The 15,648-nt window shown below is 33.3% G+C and overlaps 2 protein-coding genes and 1 non-coding gene across 3 annotated transcripts in view; all 3 read left to right on the top strand.

The window, feature by feature from the left end:
* The window catches only part of Smp_147450 (serine/threonine kinase), a gene marked incomplete at both ends in the record, with an annotated part of 60,735 nt that extends 57,571 nt beyond the window's left edge, over positions 1-3,164 (top strand). Inside the window, 2 exons of the mRNA XM_018789248.1 lie at positions 829-980; positions 3,044-3,164. Of these exons, the coding sequence (XP_018654710.1) occupies positions 829-980; positions 3,044-3,164 (273 nt within the window). The remainder of the gene's footprint in view (positions 1-828; positions 981-3,043) is intronic.
* Positions 3,165-7,785: 4,621 nt separating this feature from the next.
* Smp_047180 (hypothetical protein) lies at positions 7,786-10,335 on the top strand (the record flags this gene model as incomplete). The annotated part of the gene is made up of 2 exons (XM_018789247.1): positions 7,786-7,992; positions 10,222-10,335. 2 exons carry the CDS (start codon positions 7,786-7,788, stop codon positions 10,333-10,335), a joined length of 321 nt encoding a protein of 106 aa, XP_018654709.1.
* A 4,891-nt stretch (positions 10,336-15,226) lies between these two features.
* On the top strand, positions 15,227-15,301 carry Smp_tRNA_01001_Pseudo_???.1.1. Its single transcript has one exon. It is a non-coding gene (tRNA).
* The last annotated feature ends 347 nt before the right edge of the window (positions 15,302-15,648 follow it).

The following is a 15,648-nucleotide window of genomic DNA, read 5'->3' as shown; positions in this document are numbered from 1 at the left end:
GTTTACACTAATCAAATCTTCGTTCATTACAGTAAGAGCGAAAATGGTGTAAAACTTTTCAGATGATTATAAATAGGAGCCAACCATTATATATATATATATATATATATATATATATATATATATCAACCTCTTATCAATTCTCTTCTCGAATCTTTACAAGTAAATCATTCATGAAACGGCGATTTCGCTGCAATTTTCTATATTTTTTTGTGTTGTACATTTTTCACTGTAATCAACCACTCGATTTTGAGGAAAACAACTGATGCTATTATAACCACGTTGATCGAAATCTCCAACGGTTTCCAAACTAAATTCTGAGTCCTTCAAATTATCTTAATTATAATTCATATAATAATTAAATCTGATAGGTCACGATAACAGCCAATCAACGACATCACTACAGTCAATTCGATTTAAAACAGCGAATGTATATTTTTCTTTTAAAGTTGACAATTTTTTGTCATTTATTGTAATATTTCCATAATTATTTGTTTATTTTTTTCTAAAACCTTTGTCTAGTATAAAAATATTGTTTCATCTTAATTTGAGATTCATCAATAGCGTCCACATTATACCTCACTCGGGATCAAACTCAAGATTTGATGACTACTATCTAGAAATTTAATAGTTCAAATTCACTCATCAAAAGACTTATCAGGGTCAACATCTAATTCTAGAATTCGGTAGTCGTTTAAACTTTAAGCTGTGAATGAACACTGTTGAGTTTTAAATGAAAATGAAAAAGTTATAGATTGTGAAATCTCATCGAAATTAATGATGAGTATTGTATAACTTTAGAGTGAATGTAATCTTCGTTTTTTATAGGATGAGGAAATTTACTTTAAAGAACCAATTCAAATATTAACTATCTTACGTGACTTAGAAGAGACAAATCTACGTTTAATCCAACATTGTCAAGAGTCAGATGATTCAGTCGAAATATTACGCAATCAAGTGAATGAAACTGTGGATAATTAGTAAGCCGTTTTGCAAATGATAGTGTATATGAAAGAACATTACCGAATAAAATGAAATTTCCCTCAATATTTACATTATAGAAGTAAACATATTGAGATATAAGAATTGATAGTTCCATAGATTATCAATATTATGTTTTCAAGCCATCAGTATTAGTCGAATTATTTTCAACATGCTATCACGAGACCGTCGGTGGTTAAGTGGCTTAATATAGTGGAGCATTATATCTGACGTGACATGGTTTGGGAGTAATAAAAATAACCTTGAATCAAGATTTTTTCCTAACTGACCTTCAATTGTCAGGGTTCTTTGCATCCTGAAGAGAACCAATATCCCTCGTGGGATTGTAACTCAAGTTAAAGTCGGAGATTAATCAAATAAGAATCACTTAAGGGAAGATTATTAATGTCAACGATTGCTCCGGTGACTGACTAGTTAATACTCTTGTTTACTATTTCATATGCACGAATGTTTATATTATTTTTTTAAATTTTAGTGAGAAAGATATACACATTTTATCACAACATCAGACAATTCTTAAGAGTGCTATTGATGCAGAACAAAACAAAACTCAGTATTTCAGTTTAAGTATGAGGTTAGTTTCAGATTGAAATAACATAGTATTCGGTCGTTGACCAATTTTAACAATCAGGGAAATATTCAATATTTAAATTGGTAAAATGACATCATTACTTTTTCTGACTGTTGTCATTTATCAATGGTGTTCTGTGGAGATAAATTTAATTTGCAGGTGGTATTCGTCACACTGATTTTAGCTAGATAATTCTTATGTTATATAGCGAACTGATTGAATTTAGAAGTGTGCACGATTGGATGCAAACTCAATTGTCGCATGGTTAAGCACCCAGAAGTTCTCGTATTAGATTCTTGAATGTACAATGTTGAGATGCCCCTTAATAAAATGAAACAGTGCACCGTAGTTTTCAGTGATAAGCTAATTATTAGCACAAGTATAGAAAATTTTAATTACAATATAACTGCTGTATCTATCAGTGTGACGGAATGATAGTGATCAATACACTCTATCTAACCTGACTAATTAATTTTATTCTTAATGTCAAATCCATGGCAATTTTCGGATTCATATGATCGTATGAAGCTGCAAAGTTTCAGGCTTGTTTGACCGTGAAAAAAAGTAAACAATCTTATATGTATTACAATTACAAAGAAGGTTGATATTCTTAATTCACAGCGAAGAATTATTTAGTTATTCACTTCAGGAGAAAGGAAAGATTCCCATTGATCTCGTCAAAAGAAAACAAACTATTTTCCAGTAAGAATTATTTTAAATACGGTAATTAACGACAGATAAATAATTCTGAAAGTCAATAAATAGATAAAAGTTCAGATATTCGACTTTATTTAATTCATGTATATTGCTTGATTGATTTAATTTTAAATACAGTAAGTACAGCTGAGTTCCACAATCTAACTTAAAAAGGTTGAGAGTAAAATTCCTAAACCATATAGACAATACTTCACTAAGAAGAATATATATAACACAGTACTTTAGAACCCTGAGAAATTGAATATTTCCCAAAATTTGAAAGAAATTGTGAAAGAGAACTTAATGTATGAATTTCTAGCTGTCTAGTTAATCCTCTGATATGACCACAGTAGAATGGAAGCCTGATAGATTACTTTATGAACTGTATTTTTATCATTGAATTATAATTTGTCATCTGATAAATAATTCCAATTCATACCAATTGGTGAATATGTTGAACACAGTTATCGTTTTAAACTTTGTAAAGCGTATCAAGTCCGCTGGTCAATGGCTTCATTTCCTACAAATCTATTGATTTGGATATTAGATAGTAATTACATGGGTAAACTGTCCATGCAGTTACTTCAAGCAACTGATAATTTCGTCGTCAGACTATACATATATATCATAAAATTAGAAAAGTTTCACAGAATTTCATCGGAGTTTTAATGATAACACTTATTATATTCCACTTATACTACACATTTTAAATAAGTAGTTCAAAGAGATGATTTAGAATAATCCACCTTTTCTTTCATTTGTGATTTGTTTTAGTGACTTTTTATTTGCCGGTTATAATTCCGAACAACAGAAGTTAATTTTAAATGATTTACATGAAATCATTACAGAAGTATACCGTGATACAATAAGAAAATCAGATACACCTTTAAGGTAGTAATTAATATTATTGTTGTGTAATTTTGAGATGTAATTCACCATAAACACAAGGATTTATGGTAATAGCTATCTAGTTTATCATAGTATTTAATACTGATGTCAAAGTTTTTTATATTAAAGACAATCATCAACATTTACGTAGAGCTGGGTTGGGGATAAGGGTAGAACCCAGCACTTGTGTTCCATCATATATGGAACTTGTTAAATGGACATACGTAGACCTTAGTGTTGATTTTCATAGTGAGACTCAAACCCAGGAACTGTTGATTTAAATGCAAATGCGTTATTCACTTATCTATTTAGTTTAGGCATCGATTATTCAGTCCAAATAGTATGAATTTATTTCCAACGGTATTTATTTTCCCAATAATCAATTTAAGTCCTGGAATCCGTGTTATCTATGTATCTTCTAATCACTGCAAGACTTCAGACCTATTTTATTTAAATAACTTAGTAAAATCCTGAGTTCCTAGGATAATTCAAAACTATATACATATATCAGGATTATGATATTAGAAGATCTTCATGCCTGTTTGAAATTCTTTACTACTTATTGTCTACAACCTATAGTTAATAACTGTAGTCAGAACACCTCTAGTTATACTTTGATTATTCATATTAGGTATCAGAACCTCACGAAAAAATGTCATAATTTGATTTAATTGTTGTCAATCTACAAATTTAAACGGTGACTTGAGTACTAATAGATGCATGTCAAAAGTGTGTAGATTTAATCTAAACCGTATCAGTCTGTGAAATGATAAATAATGGTAGTCTGGAATTATTTTTATGAAATATTTTTGTTTTTCAAAGGGTATTCAGTTGAGGTAAAGATTGGAATGGTTAGTCAACAAAGTAGTGGTAAACACTACATATATTTTCTAATGTAGATGAGAGAAAAATATTCAATTTCATTTAAAAAGATTAAGTTTAAATTGATGTATGGTAGATTTTATGAAATGCTAAACTAAACGACTTCGATACACTAATGATAAATGGACTTAAGCAGATTCAATTTTTATTTAAGAACGATCTACACTGAAAGTATCAATTGTCTTGGTCTTTCAAAGATAAAGTTTCTTACTTGAGTACAAGGAAAGATATTCTATGAGAACAAATGCATGATGGATTACCAAGATGGCGTCTTAACTACAACATATATCTTCAAATAGTATTGTGTAGTTAAAATTAACCAAAATTAATATAAAACATTTACAAAACTATTTGTTTTTTGAGTGTAATTCACCTCTAAAAACTATTTATCCTTGAGTTCAACTTCTGCTGATCATTGAACTCAAAATAATTCTTTAGAAAGTCAATTTTTTTACTACTTACGCCTGTTACCCCTCATTAAGGAGTATATGCCACCCCACCAGCACTCCACATTCAACTCTGTTCTGAGTAATCATTCCCAGTTTTTTCCAGTTACCATTCATCCCTTTAAATTAGACTTCCAGTTCTCGTCTCAGTGTATTCTTTAGTCTTCCTGTTTTCCGTTTCCCTTCAAAATTCCAAGTTAGGGCATACCTCGTGATGCAGTTTGATGATTCCCACAATGTATGTCCTATCCACTTCCAACATCTTTTCATAATTTCCTCTTCAGCTGGAATCTGGTTTGTCCTCTCCCACAGTAGACTTTTGCTAATGGTATCCGGCCAGTGAATGTTGAGTATTTTGCGTAGACAACTGTTTATAAATACTTGTGCTTCTTTGATGTTGGTTGTGTTAGTTCTCCAAGTTTCAGTTCCAGACACTAGGACTGTCTTCATGTCCGTATTGGAAATTCTGACTTTGATGTCTGCTTGCAGACAGTTGTATTGAGATCAACATGTTCCCCAAATGTAGGAATGCGGTCGTTGCTTTGCCGATTCTCGCTTTTACATCTGCATCAGATCCTACCTGTTCATCTGCGATGCTTCCCGGCTATGTGAATGTTTCCACATCTTCCAGAGTTTCGTCATCAAGTGTGATTGACTTGGCGTTCTCCGTGTTGCATTTGAGGATCTTGCTTATTCCTTTGTGTATGTTAAGATCTACTGATGCAGAGGCGGCTGTTACATTAGTTGTCCTCGTCTGTATTTGTTCGTGTGTATGGAATGTAAGGGCCAGGTCATCTGCGAAGTCCAAATCGTCTAGTTGATTACGAGCTGTCCATTGTATCCCCTGCTTCCCTTCAGATGTCGGGGTCTTCATAAATCAGTCAACCACCAAGAGAAGGATGAAGGAGGAGAGCAAACAGTCTTGTCTGACTCCGGTCCTCACTTGAAATGCGTTTTTCAGTAGTCTTCCATGCATGACTTTGCACTGTAGTCCGTCGTATGAATTCAGTATGATATTGAACATCTTCTGGGGTACATTATAGTGTCGAAGAAGTTTTCATAAAGTCTTCCTATCCACACTGTCAAATGTTTTCTCACAATCAACGAATTTGATGCATAGTGACGAGTTCCATTCAATTGACTGTTCAACGATGATCCATAGTGTCAACATTTGATCTGTGCACGACCGATCCTAACAGAATCCAGCTTGTTGATCTCGAAATTGGGTGTCTACTGAATCTTTCATCTCGTTCAGCAACACTCTGTTGAAAACCTTTGTGGTAATGACAGTAATGTGATTCCTCTGTAGTTGTCACATTTGCTCAGATCTCCTTTCTTTGGTATTTTGATGAGATCCTTCTTTCCAGTCTGTCAGTGGCACTTGTTCCTGCTCCCAAATCTTCTTGAATAGAAGGTGGAGCATGTTTGCAGTTACTTCAATGTCTGAATTCAGTGCCTCAGCCGGTATAATATCAGGTCCAATTACTTTCCATTCATTGTTTGTCTGATGGTCGTCTTTACTTCTTCGATCGTTGGTGGAGTGACATCTGTAGGAATGTGTGCGTGCTGCTTCGATATCCGGTGAATTCAATAGGGCTGGTTCACTCAGCAGTTCCTCGAAGTATTCTACCCATCTTCTTCTCTGTTCATGAATCCTCGTTATTGTCTTTACCTCCTTGTCCTTGACGGGTCTCCCTGGTTTACTATATTTCCCTGCCAGTTTCCTAGTTGTGTCACATAGTTGTTTCATATTTCGTTCTCTTGCAGCTTTCTCCGCTGTCATCGCTAGATCTTACACGCATTTCTGCTTGTCAGCTCTGATACTCTTCTTCATTTGCTTGTGCCTTGACTTGCTCTGCTCTTGTTCGTGTGTTGTTCATTGCTGTCTTCTTGCTTTTCATTTTTGAATCTTGTCTAGGGTTTCGATAGAAGTCCATTCCTTATTGTGATAATTCTTGCCACCCAAAACCTCTTGACATGTTGAAGTTAGTGCTTCTTAAATCTTTTCCAGTCGTTCTCCATGGCATCCTCCTGTTCTCCGAGTACATTCCGTAAGACTTGGAACCTGTTGTCGAGAACTATCTTGCATTGATTGAGTTTGTCAGTTTCTGGAAAGAAGGCTGTATTGAACCTCAGTAATGCTGTTCCCCCAGTTGTGCAGTGTTTCTTTGGCTTCATTTTCATCTTGGCAACCACCAGTTGGTGGTGATCTGAAGCTATGTCAGCTCCTCTCCTGGTTCTCACATCTTCCATTGTCCTTCGGAATTTTTGTTGATACAAATCTGATTTATCTGGTCATCTGTGGTGTGGTCCGGTGAGATCCATGTAGCATTGTGGATGCGTTTGTGTGGGAATATTGTGTCACCTACAACCACTTTGTTGAATACACATATATTTGCAAATATCTCAGCATTCTCGTTATTTTCTCCCAGTTCATGTCGTCCGATGATATCTTCATATCCGTTGTCGTCCACTCCGACTTTGGTGATTAGATCTCACATCAAGATGGTGAGGTCGTTTCCTGAGCACTTTGCTTTGATTGATTGCAGCCTCGAGTAGAACTGATCTTTATCGTGGTCGTTGTTATCATTGGTATATGCATAACATTGGATAACATTCATTGTGACTCCTTCCTTCTTTGTTTTGAATGATGCTTTGATAATTCTGGATTCGTGAGATCCAAATCTGACAAGTGCATTTTGTGCTTCTCTGTACAGCATCAAAGCAACTCCCTGAGTGTGTGGAGCATTTTTCCATTCGTGACCGGAGTACAGAAGCATCTCTCTTGTATATAGCCTTTGCTGTCCATCTTGGGTGCAATGGGTTTCGCTGATTCCAAGTACTACCAGTTTGTATTTCCTTATTTCCGTAGTTATTTGACTGGTCGTTCCGGTCTGCCACATTGTACGGACGTTCCATGTCCCTATGAAAAATGTTGCTCTGGTTATACCTTCCGAAGATTTTCGTTTCTCAACATCAGTTGTTATAACTCTTCCTTCAACTGGGAGGCAGAGTTTAGATGGTTTAAATTGTTTAATCTGGTTTGGGTTTATTTAGCAAGATTTTTTTGTACGGCATGATGCCGATCGTATGCCTCATCCACCTCTTTTACCGGGACTTAGGACCGGCATTAACTCTCGAGGATGTACAGGCGGAGTTAGGATTTCATATAGTTAACAGTTATTGATGATATTATTTGTAGGAAAATGAATTTATTTAGACTATTTCGTTTATTTCCCATTTTTTTTATTTCATGTTGTCTAGTTCACTTTTTAATTTAAACTTTTTAGTTCAATACAAATGTTATACGAAATTGAAGTGAAATTGACTGATTTACTTGAAATATTACAAACCTTACCTGAAGATGAAGTTAACGAAGTCAAACAAGCCAAAGAAATTGAACATAGGCAACAAATTAAAGAGGACAAAAAGTATCAACAGCGTTTATATCAAGAGGAACGTATACAAAAAGCATTAGAACGTGCTAAAGCTGCACCAAAGAAACAAGTAATGAATAAATAACTTAAATTACTATTATTATTATTAATATTGTTATTATTAGTACTATTAATGTTTGAGCCGACTTTACCTAGGGAATAATTAATTCTTAATTAATTAATTCTTAGTTTGAGCCTTATAATTATTTATCATCTGACTCCAAACATGGTTAAACTAAGATGGTGAAGAAGATTTGTAGCTCAGGTGGATGAATTTGATGGAGATTTGTTCCAAAGATTCATAGGTCTATAGGACCGAACCTCAATCCAATAGGAGATACAACCAAGATAAAGAAGTAAACAATGACATGTTCAAGGTCAACAAGAACCAATCAACATCGAGGTCTACAGTACAAGCTGTGAGCTATATGTGGAGAAATTCGATCACTTCAGTTTTGCCTGAAGTTTGTGATGATTATGTCTTTCAGAAGAACGATAAAAATCCACGACTAAACCATCCAGCTCAAGGAACATAACTCCATCAAAATGGTTAAACTAAGTACTTTGAGGTCATCTGACTAGCATTATGTAATCCAGAATCGAAGTCAGATTCTGTTGGTCTAAATCGTGCAATATTCTCATGATCCCTTGTCCTTGTCGTTGCTCGAATAGAGCAGTTGTAACATTTTAATATATGATGATGGGGACTGTGTGCTTGAGAATGATTGAAAGCGTCAGTTTCCCCAACCCCGAAGCCAAAGGTTTCCGGGTGACTGACCCCAATCACCTAATAGTAAAATATAGAGCACGAAATAACAAGTTACTTAGACTAATAGTCGTATTTCAGTTTGGTTCGTAAAATTCCACCAGTAGTAAAAACAAGGGAATAACAACATTGGTTACTAATTTGCAATCACTCAATATGAAATCTTGTATTTGTTACTGAATTTTTTTATACTCCTTGTAAGCAATCATTAAGAATCGTCAAAATACTATAATTCATAATGGTGAATTACCCGTCATTATGTATTTCACCAAGGAAGCACACAAAACGGCTCTTTATTTCATAATTTTATGGATGAAGTGGTTAAATTGCACGTGTTGTTTCTATATAATTAAATAAATAATCGATGGGAAGAGAACCAGGTATTCTGTTTATAATCATTTAGTTATAAAGATTGGTCATTTCGAAAATTATCATACAAAATTTTTAAACTGACGGTTTTAAGTTGTTTAAAAGAAACGCAAGTTTGTTATATTATAAGCTAACTCACCGCTTTATTCAGTCACATTAACGTGAGAATCACCTTCTAATCTTATGAATACTTTCAAGGTCGATTTCCCTTGAGGAAAACCATTCCAACGATTGAAAGCTTGTTGTTCTAATACCCCGACAACAATTTTTTTCAAAAGTTATTCAAGGGATAATACACTTTTTTTCTCTTGAATTGAAGTGGTATTATATCATTTGAAAGTGACTTTTTTATCACAGACTGATATCATTTAGAAAATGTTTTGGAAATAAAGGTAAAGATAATGGATAACATTTAGAAATAACAAACAGTTATTTAGTTATAGACAAAGTAAAACCTTGTATAAATGATTATCAGTACATGTTGACACATGTCATATTAGATCAGTCAGATGAAAAATGGATAAGATTAATTTCATAGAAGAAGAAATAAAAGAGAACTAATTAAAACGAAATGCTAAGCAATAAGTAGTATGACTAATAAAAAGAAATAATAAAATTTTATTTTAAAAAATGTAGACATCAGAATAAAGTCTAAAAATTACTGGAAAATAGAAACAATTCAACGAAACTACATCATAATGATTAATTTTTGGATAGATCAATCAACTTCTTAAATCATTTCACAGATCTAGATAAGAATGGATGAAACAAATGACACAGTTTAATCATATAGTTAATAACTTTAGTGATTAATATACTACTTTTTATTGCTTTACTCAGTACACATTAGAATCTGTATATGATATCAATTTTGATGTTGGTAACTAACAAAAAAAACAAACTATTTTCACATAGAAAAAAACCTATGCAAGCTATCAGTTAAGTGGTCTGGCGAGAGACTGATAGGTCCTGGGTTCAAGTCTCGCGAGGCGGATTCGTGGATGTGCACTGCTGAAGAGTCTCATAATAGGACGAAACGGCTGTCCAATGCTTCCAAGTTTTCCACAGTTGTCTAGATTCAATTGACTCATGATTTCAACTATGTAAACTAATTTATCGAATTTTATTATTTTGTTTACAATTTTATTTATTCTTTATTTAAAGACTGGACGTAGATTAATGACTCGATCACAACCTCCTGTTATACATAAATCAGATGATGGAAAACTTGATGCAAAAGCTAAAGAAATGAAAGAATTGGCATTCCTTTTTGAATAAGAATATGATTATGAAATGGGGTTTTTTGATTATACTTGGCATATACTTGGCATATACTACGTCAATTTCAATATTTCAATATATATATATTAAACTCAATTGGGATATTTATAAATATGTATTAAATCATTAAAAAAAATCTATTGACTTAACTTATTTCATTTTTTGTTAAAATACGCTTGACAGAATATTGCAGAATTCGATCTAGTGTGTTCTTTTATTCTTGAATAGTCTTATTTTTTATGAATTATGCTACTAACCATTTTAACGTATGAATATTCTAAATTGTGCTGAATTATTCACACACTTTTTATAAACTTCACACAAGCAGATGGCTATCAGGACTTAGTAGCTAAGTGCATAACACGATGACGTTTGAGGCGAACGGTACTGGATTCTAGTCCCAGAGTGAACATCAATTTTAGGATGCAGACAGATCTAGTTGATGAGTCCCAAAGAAGACGAAACGCGTGTCCTGAATTCCACTGCTAGCTATTATCTATCTCTACTTATATAGCTTTTGATCTAAGGCAATATCGAAACAGTCCGCACAGGATGCACATGTGTCAACAATAAGAGACTGATAAATTGCAGTTATAAATAACAATAAGAAGATACAATTAAACAACACCAATTGAATTTATACCTTTTATAAATAGTTTAGTTGAATGTAAATATATGGGCTTTTCCAACAGTTACAATTCAAGCATGTCTGCTAATGATTAAATGTATCACACTAGTGAAATATTTTGTAAAAAAAAGTAATAATCAGTAAACTATGCTTTCTAATTGAAATTAGATCTTTCCAGTATTTATAAAGTTGTTTTATATGATACAAGTAAATTAACAGTGAATTAATTGATCATTCAAATAATGCAGTTTTAATTCTTATTCATTATGATGAATTCGAATACGTCGTCGTGAAATATTCTGTTGAAATAAACATCTTTATGATATTATAGACAATAACATTAGTTATAGAGGTAATATGAACAAAAAATTATTCGAATAAATTATCAACAGAATCTTCAAACAATAATAAGGTATTTAATTTATTCGATCATTTATGTAAATTATCCTTTTCCATACAAACTAATGATTTACTTATTAATAGAACGATGAATATAATACTATGAGCTCAACTGTAGACATATACACTGAAACTGTCACACTAACTTAAATAATACTATTTGATTCCCTTATTATTTCGCTAATTCATATATAACGTTTGATGAACAACAAATGCCAGAAACAGTTTAATAGAAAAATACTTGGAATTTCAAATGTTCTTGCTCAAATAATATGCAGTTGATTGGGTGACGCTTAACTAATTACAAATAATTTGATGAGACTTGATTATTTAAGACCTTCTGACCTGTTACATAGACGCATATTTAGATATTGGTTGAATTTCGAAGTGTTTGTATAACAAATGGGGTCCACATACTATCTGAAAGTGATTAATGATATCCATAAACTATTTACTTACTTACGCCTGTTACTCCTGATGGAGTATGTGCCGCCGAACAGAATTCTCCAACCCACTCTGTCCTGGACCTTCCTTTCTAGTTCTATCCAACTTTTGTTCGTTCTTCTCATGTTTGTTTCCATTTCTCGGGGTAATGTGTTCTTCGATCTTCCTCTTCACAGCTAGTGTTAAGGACTATGTGAGGACTTGCCTTGTGACGCAGTTGAGTGATTTTCTCAATGTGTGTCCTATCCACTTCCAGCGTTTCTTCCTCATTTCGTCCTCCACTGGAATCTGGTTTGTTCCCTCCCAGAGCAGAATGTTGCTGATAGTGTCTGGCCAACAGATCCCAAGTATCTTGCGTAGACAACTGTTAATAAACACCTGTAACTTCTGGATGATGACTTTCGTAGTTCTCCACGTCTCCGCCCCACACAATAGAACTGTCTTGACATTTGTATTGAAAATTCTGACTTTGTTGTTGGTTGACAGTTGTTTTGAGTTCCAGATGTTCTTCAATTGTAGATATGCTATTCTTGCTTTGCTGATCCACGCCTTCACATCTGCATCAGATCCACCATGTTCATCAATGATGCTGCCCAGATATGTAAAGCTTTTTACATCCCCCAAAGCTTCTCCATTAAGTGTGATTTGATTAGTGCATGTTATATTGTATCGGAGAATCTTGCTTTTCCTTTTGTGTATGTTGAGACCTACTGCTACTGAGGCAGCTGCTACACTGGTCGTCTTCTCCTGCATTTGTCGTTGCGTGCATAAACCCGATATCATAAATAAAGTCACCTACGAAAATAACCAAGATTCTCACTTTGTTCGTAATCCAACCGTGAATAACTTAAGAGGTTTATTGGCATAAAATGACATTAATGCGAAATATTATTTTACTTCTTAACATTACTTCACATTCAAGTGATGTTAAAAAAATATCAATAGTTGTTTCGAAAAATTTCATGAAATCTAGAAATGTCGAAAGCACTTCTAGCCAATTATAAAATGTCGGATTCTGAATTATCCTCAACAAGTAGAACCTAAGGTATATTTCAAACGCAATATTCTTTCAATATTTAATGAGTTCGGTAAACAATGAAGGTTCAAAATACTGATCCTGGCTAGTCAGCACGGTACTGTAATAACTAATCTATGAAATCTAAATGATAAAAACGTTTTAATTCTAAGTCACCTACAGAGTATTGTGATTAAATGTCATTTGAATGAGAGGTGCTCAACTTATCCGAGATTCACTAAGATCGTACAGAACTGTTACCCATTAACATGGTTGGATGATGACTATATTACTTTATAAATTGACTAGACCATTTGATTCTGACTGACCAACTGGTTTATATTACGTCGATCAGTTAGATTTTACTTCAGTAGCTGAAGTGATCCAAGGAAAAATGATAGCACGATACTTACATTTTTTCTTAGAAGTTGACTGAAAATGATTAATAGAAAATTTAATTATTCTGATATACTTTAGACGGAACCAATGTCAAAAAATGTTCACTAAATGACTACCACACAAAATACATTAATTAAAGAAATACACACAAGTAATGAATAAACGCGACGCAAAATATTTTTTAACCGAAATTGTACCGATTATTATGTTATCTGTTTAACAACAGTAATAATCTAGCTTACTTGGGATGTCGTTCTAAAGTACATTTCTCACTTTGGTTAGAAAAATATTAGCGAAGATTGGACCTATGGGTGATCACATTACGACATAAATTTGTCTATAAAATTCGTTGCTAAACATTGTGCATTTCAACAGAAGCTCCCTCATTTTATTTATTGTGATGGGTGTCTTTCTTTTCCTTTCTAGCAGTTATTAACATATGTAATCGGTTGTTTCTGTCAGTGGAATTTTAGGGAACAAAATGTTTTGTCTAGTTATAAGATCGTTTTGTCTTTTCATATATTTTATTGTATCCACAAGTTCGAATACGTCTTTAAGGTTGTACTTTAACCAAGTCTTGAATAAATTGTCTTAATAATCTCATAAATCATTTTGCTGTTGAATGGTATGTTGAGTTTAACATTTCTAGAGGTGGCTCAAAGAAACGTCTGCTTTATGAAATTTATATAGGCCGTAAAGTAAAGGGATATGTTTTCCAGAAGGCTAGAGCCCATTATAGATATCTAAAGCGATGTATTGATGTTTTATTAAAAGTTTTAATGTCATAGTTAATTGACGTTCGGTCTTTTCATTGAGGATTTCATATGACTCAAGCTTTTAGAGTTTAGTTCGATTACTCAGCAGGGTGTTCGTCTTATCTATGCAATCTGTCTTGTTTGGAATTACAGTCCGTGATCCTTCATCTGGTTTAGTGATAAAAGTGTGCTTATTTGGTTTTGGTTTCCGGATAGTTTCTCAATGTTCATCAATCAATATATTTTTCGTGTGATGCTTATTGATTTTAAATAGGTTACAACAAACGAACAGTGAAATCTCGAATCTTTCATGTTTGACTTTTGTCGAGGGTGTCAAACCTTATATCTAGAAAGACAGATTTTCAAACTGAACATCAGTCTTCAAGTGATCCACTCATCTACATCTATCACAATTAGATCTTTATCCGGTTTTATTCTAGTATGCAATAATATTTATGTGCATATACAAAATCATTTAACCAATCAAGGCAGTTTATGAGTCAGTGATGACAGTGGATTAGATTACATAAATAAACATCATAAATAATCTATTCTACTAACAGCGAAGACAGATAGTGTCTAGCTTATAATGCTAATGACTTAAGGCTATATCGAGGCAATACGCACAATAAGCACATATGCCAGTAAGAGATTGATCAATTGCAGTCCTAAACATCATCGGGAAGATTCAAACAAACAATACCAAGTGGATTTAATCTATTCCACTGTTATCACTGACTTATAAACTTCCTTGACTGGTTTAATAATTTTATATATTCATATAAATATTATTGCATATTCAACTATAGTCTAATGAGGATCTAATTAAAAACAATATTATTGGCTTACATATGTTATTTGATTAAATCTTATAATACATATCATAACATTCTTATTTCTTATTTTCACCTAGTTAAGACTTCTCTAAAATTTTAGAATAGACGACATTTGTAAACATGATAAATATTTACATACTTTACTATTTGAAATCATTGTGGATTTACATTTTAAAGTTGAAATCATGAGTCAATTGAAGCTACATCACCATGGAAAACCTGGAAGCACTGGACGGCTGTTTCATCCTATTGTGTGATTCCTCAGCAAGAGATATTTCCTGAAGTCCTAATGGGAAGCAGTAACCAGTGAAGTTCAACCAAGTCTGTTGGGAGATATCAACTCACTGAAGACGATTGGTGAATGGTTGCTCAACTTCGTGGATTGGTTGAAGTTAGACACTAACATCGTTGGGTGCCGGCTCAGTGGTCTAGAGGTTATGCGCTCGTGTGCATAGGTCCTGGGTTCGAATCACGTGAGGCGGGATCGTGGATACGCACTGTTGAGGAGTCCCACAATAAGACGAAACAGCCTTCCAGTGCTTTCAGGTTTTCTATGGTGGTCTAGCTTCAATTGACTCATGATTTCAACTATAAAATTACTGAAATCTTCACAAAAAATCCCTTTCTGATTTACATGTTACCAGCATATATGTATTCTACTTGAAAAATGTCTAAGTTTATGAATAAATAAACTTAATAAAAAAATTTATTCATTTACATAGTACTATGCATAAATTTGTGTTATTTGTCAATATACTATTTTATTTTATGCTAATAAATATTGTACATTATTTATAACCGTTATATAATTAACTTCTTACATATGCATGTTTG

Source organism: Schistosoma mansoni, chromosome W, assembly GCF_000237925.1.
Source record: "Schistosoma mansoni strain Puerto Rico chromosome W, complete genome".
NCBI classification, from domain to species: domain Eukaryota; kingdom Metazoa; phylum Platyhelminthes; class Trematoda; order Strigeidida; family Schistosomatidae; genus Schistosoma; species Schistosoma mansoni.
The sequence above is the reverse complement of the archived record's forward strand: the minus strand, read 5'-3'. Positions and strand labels throughout refer to the sequence as shown.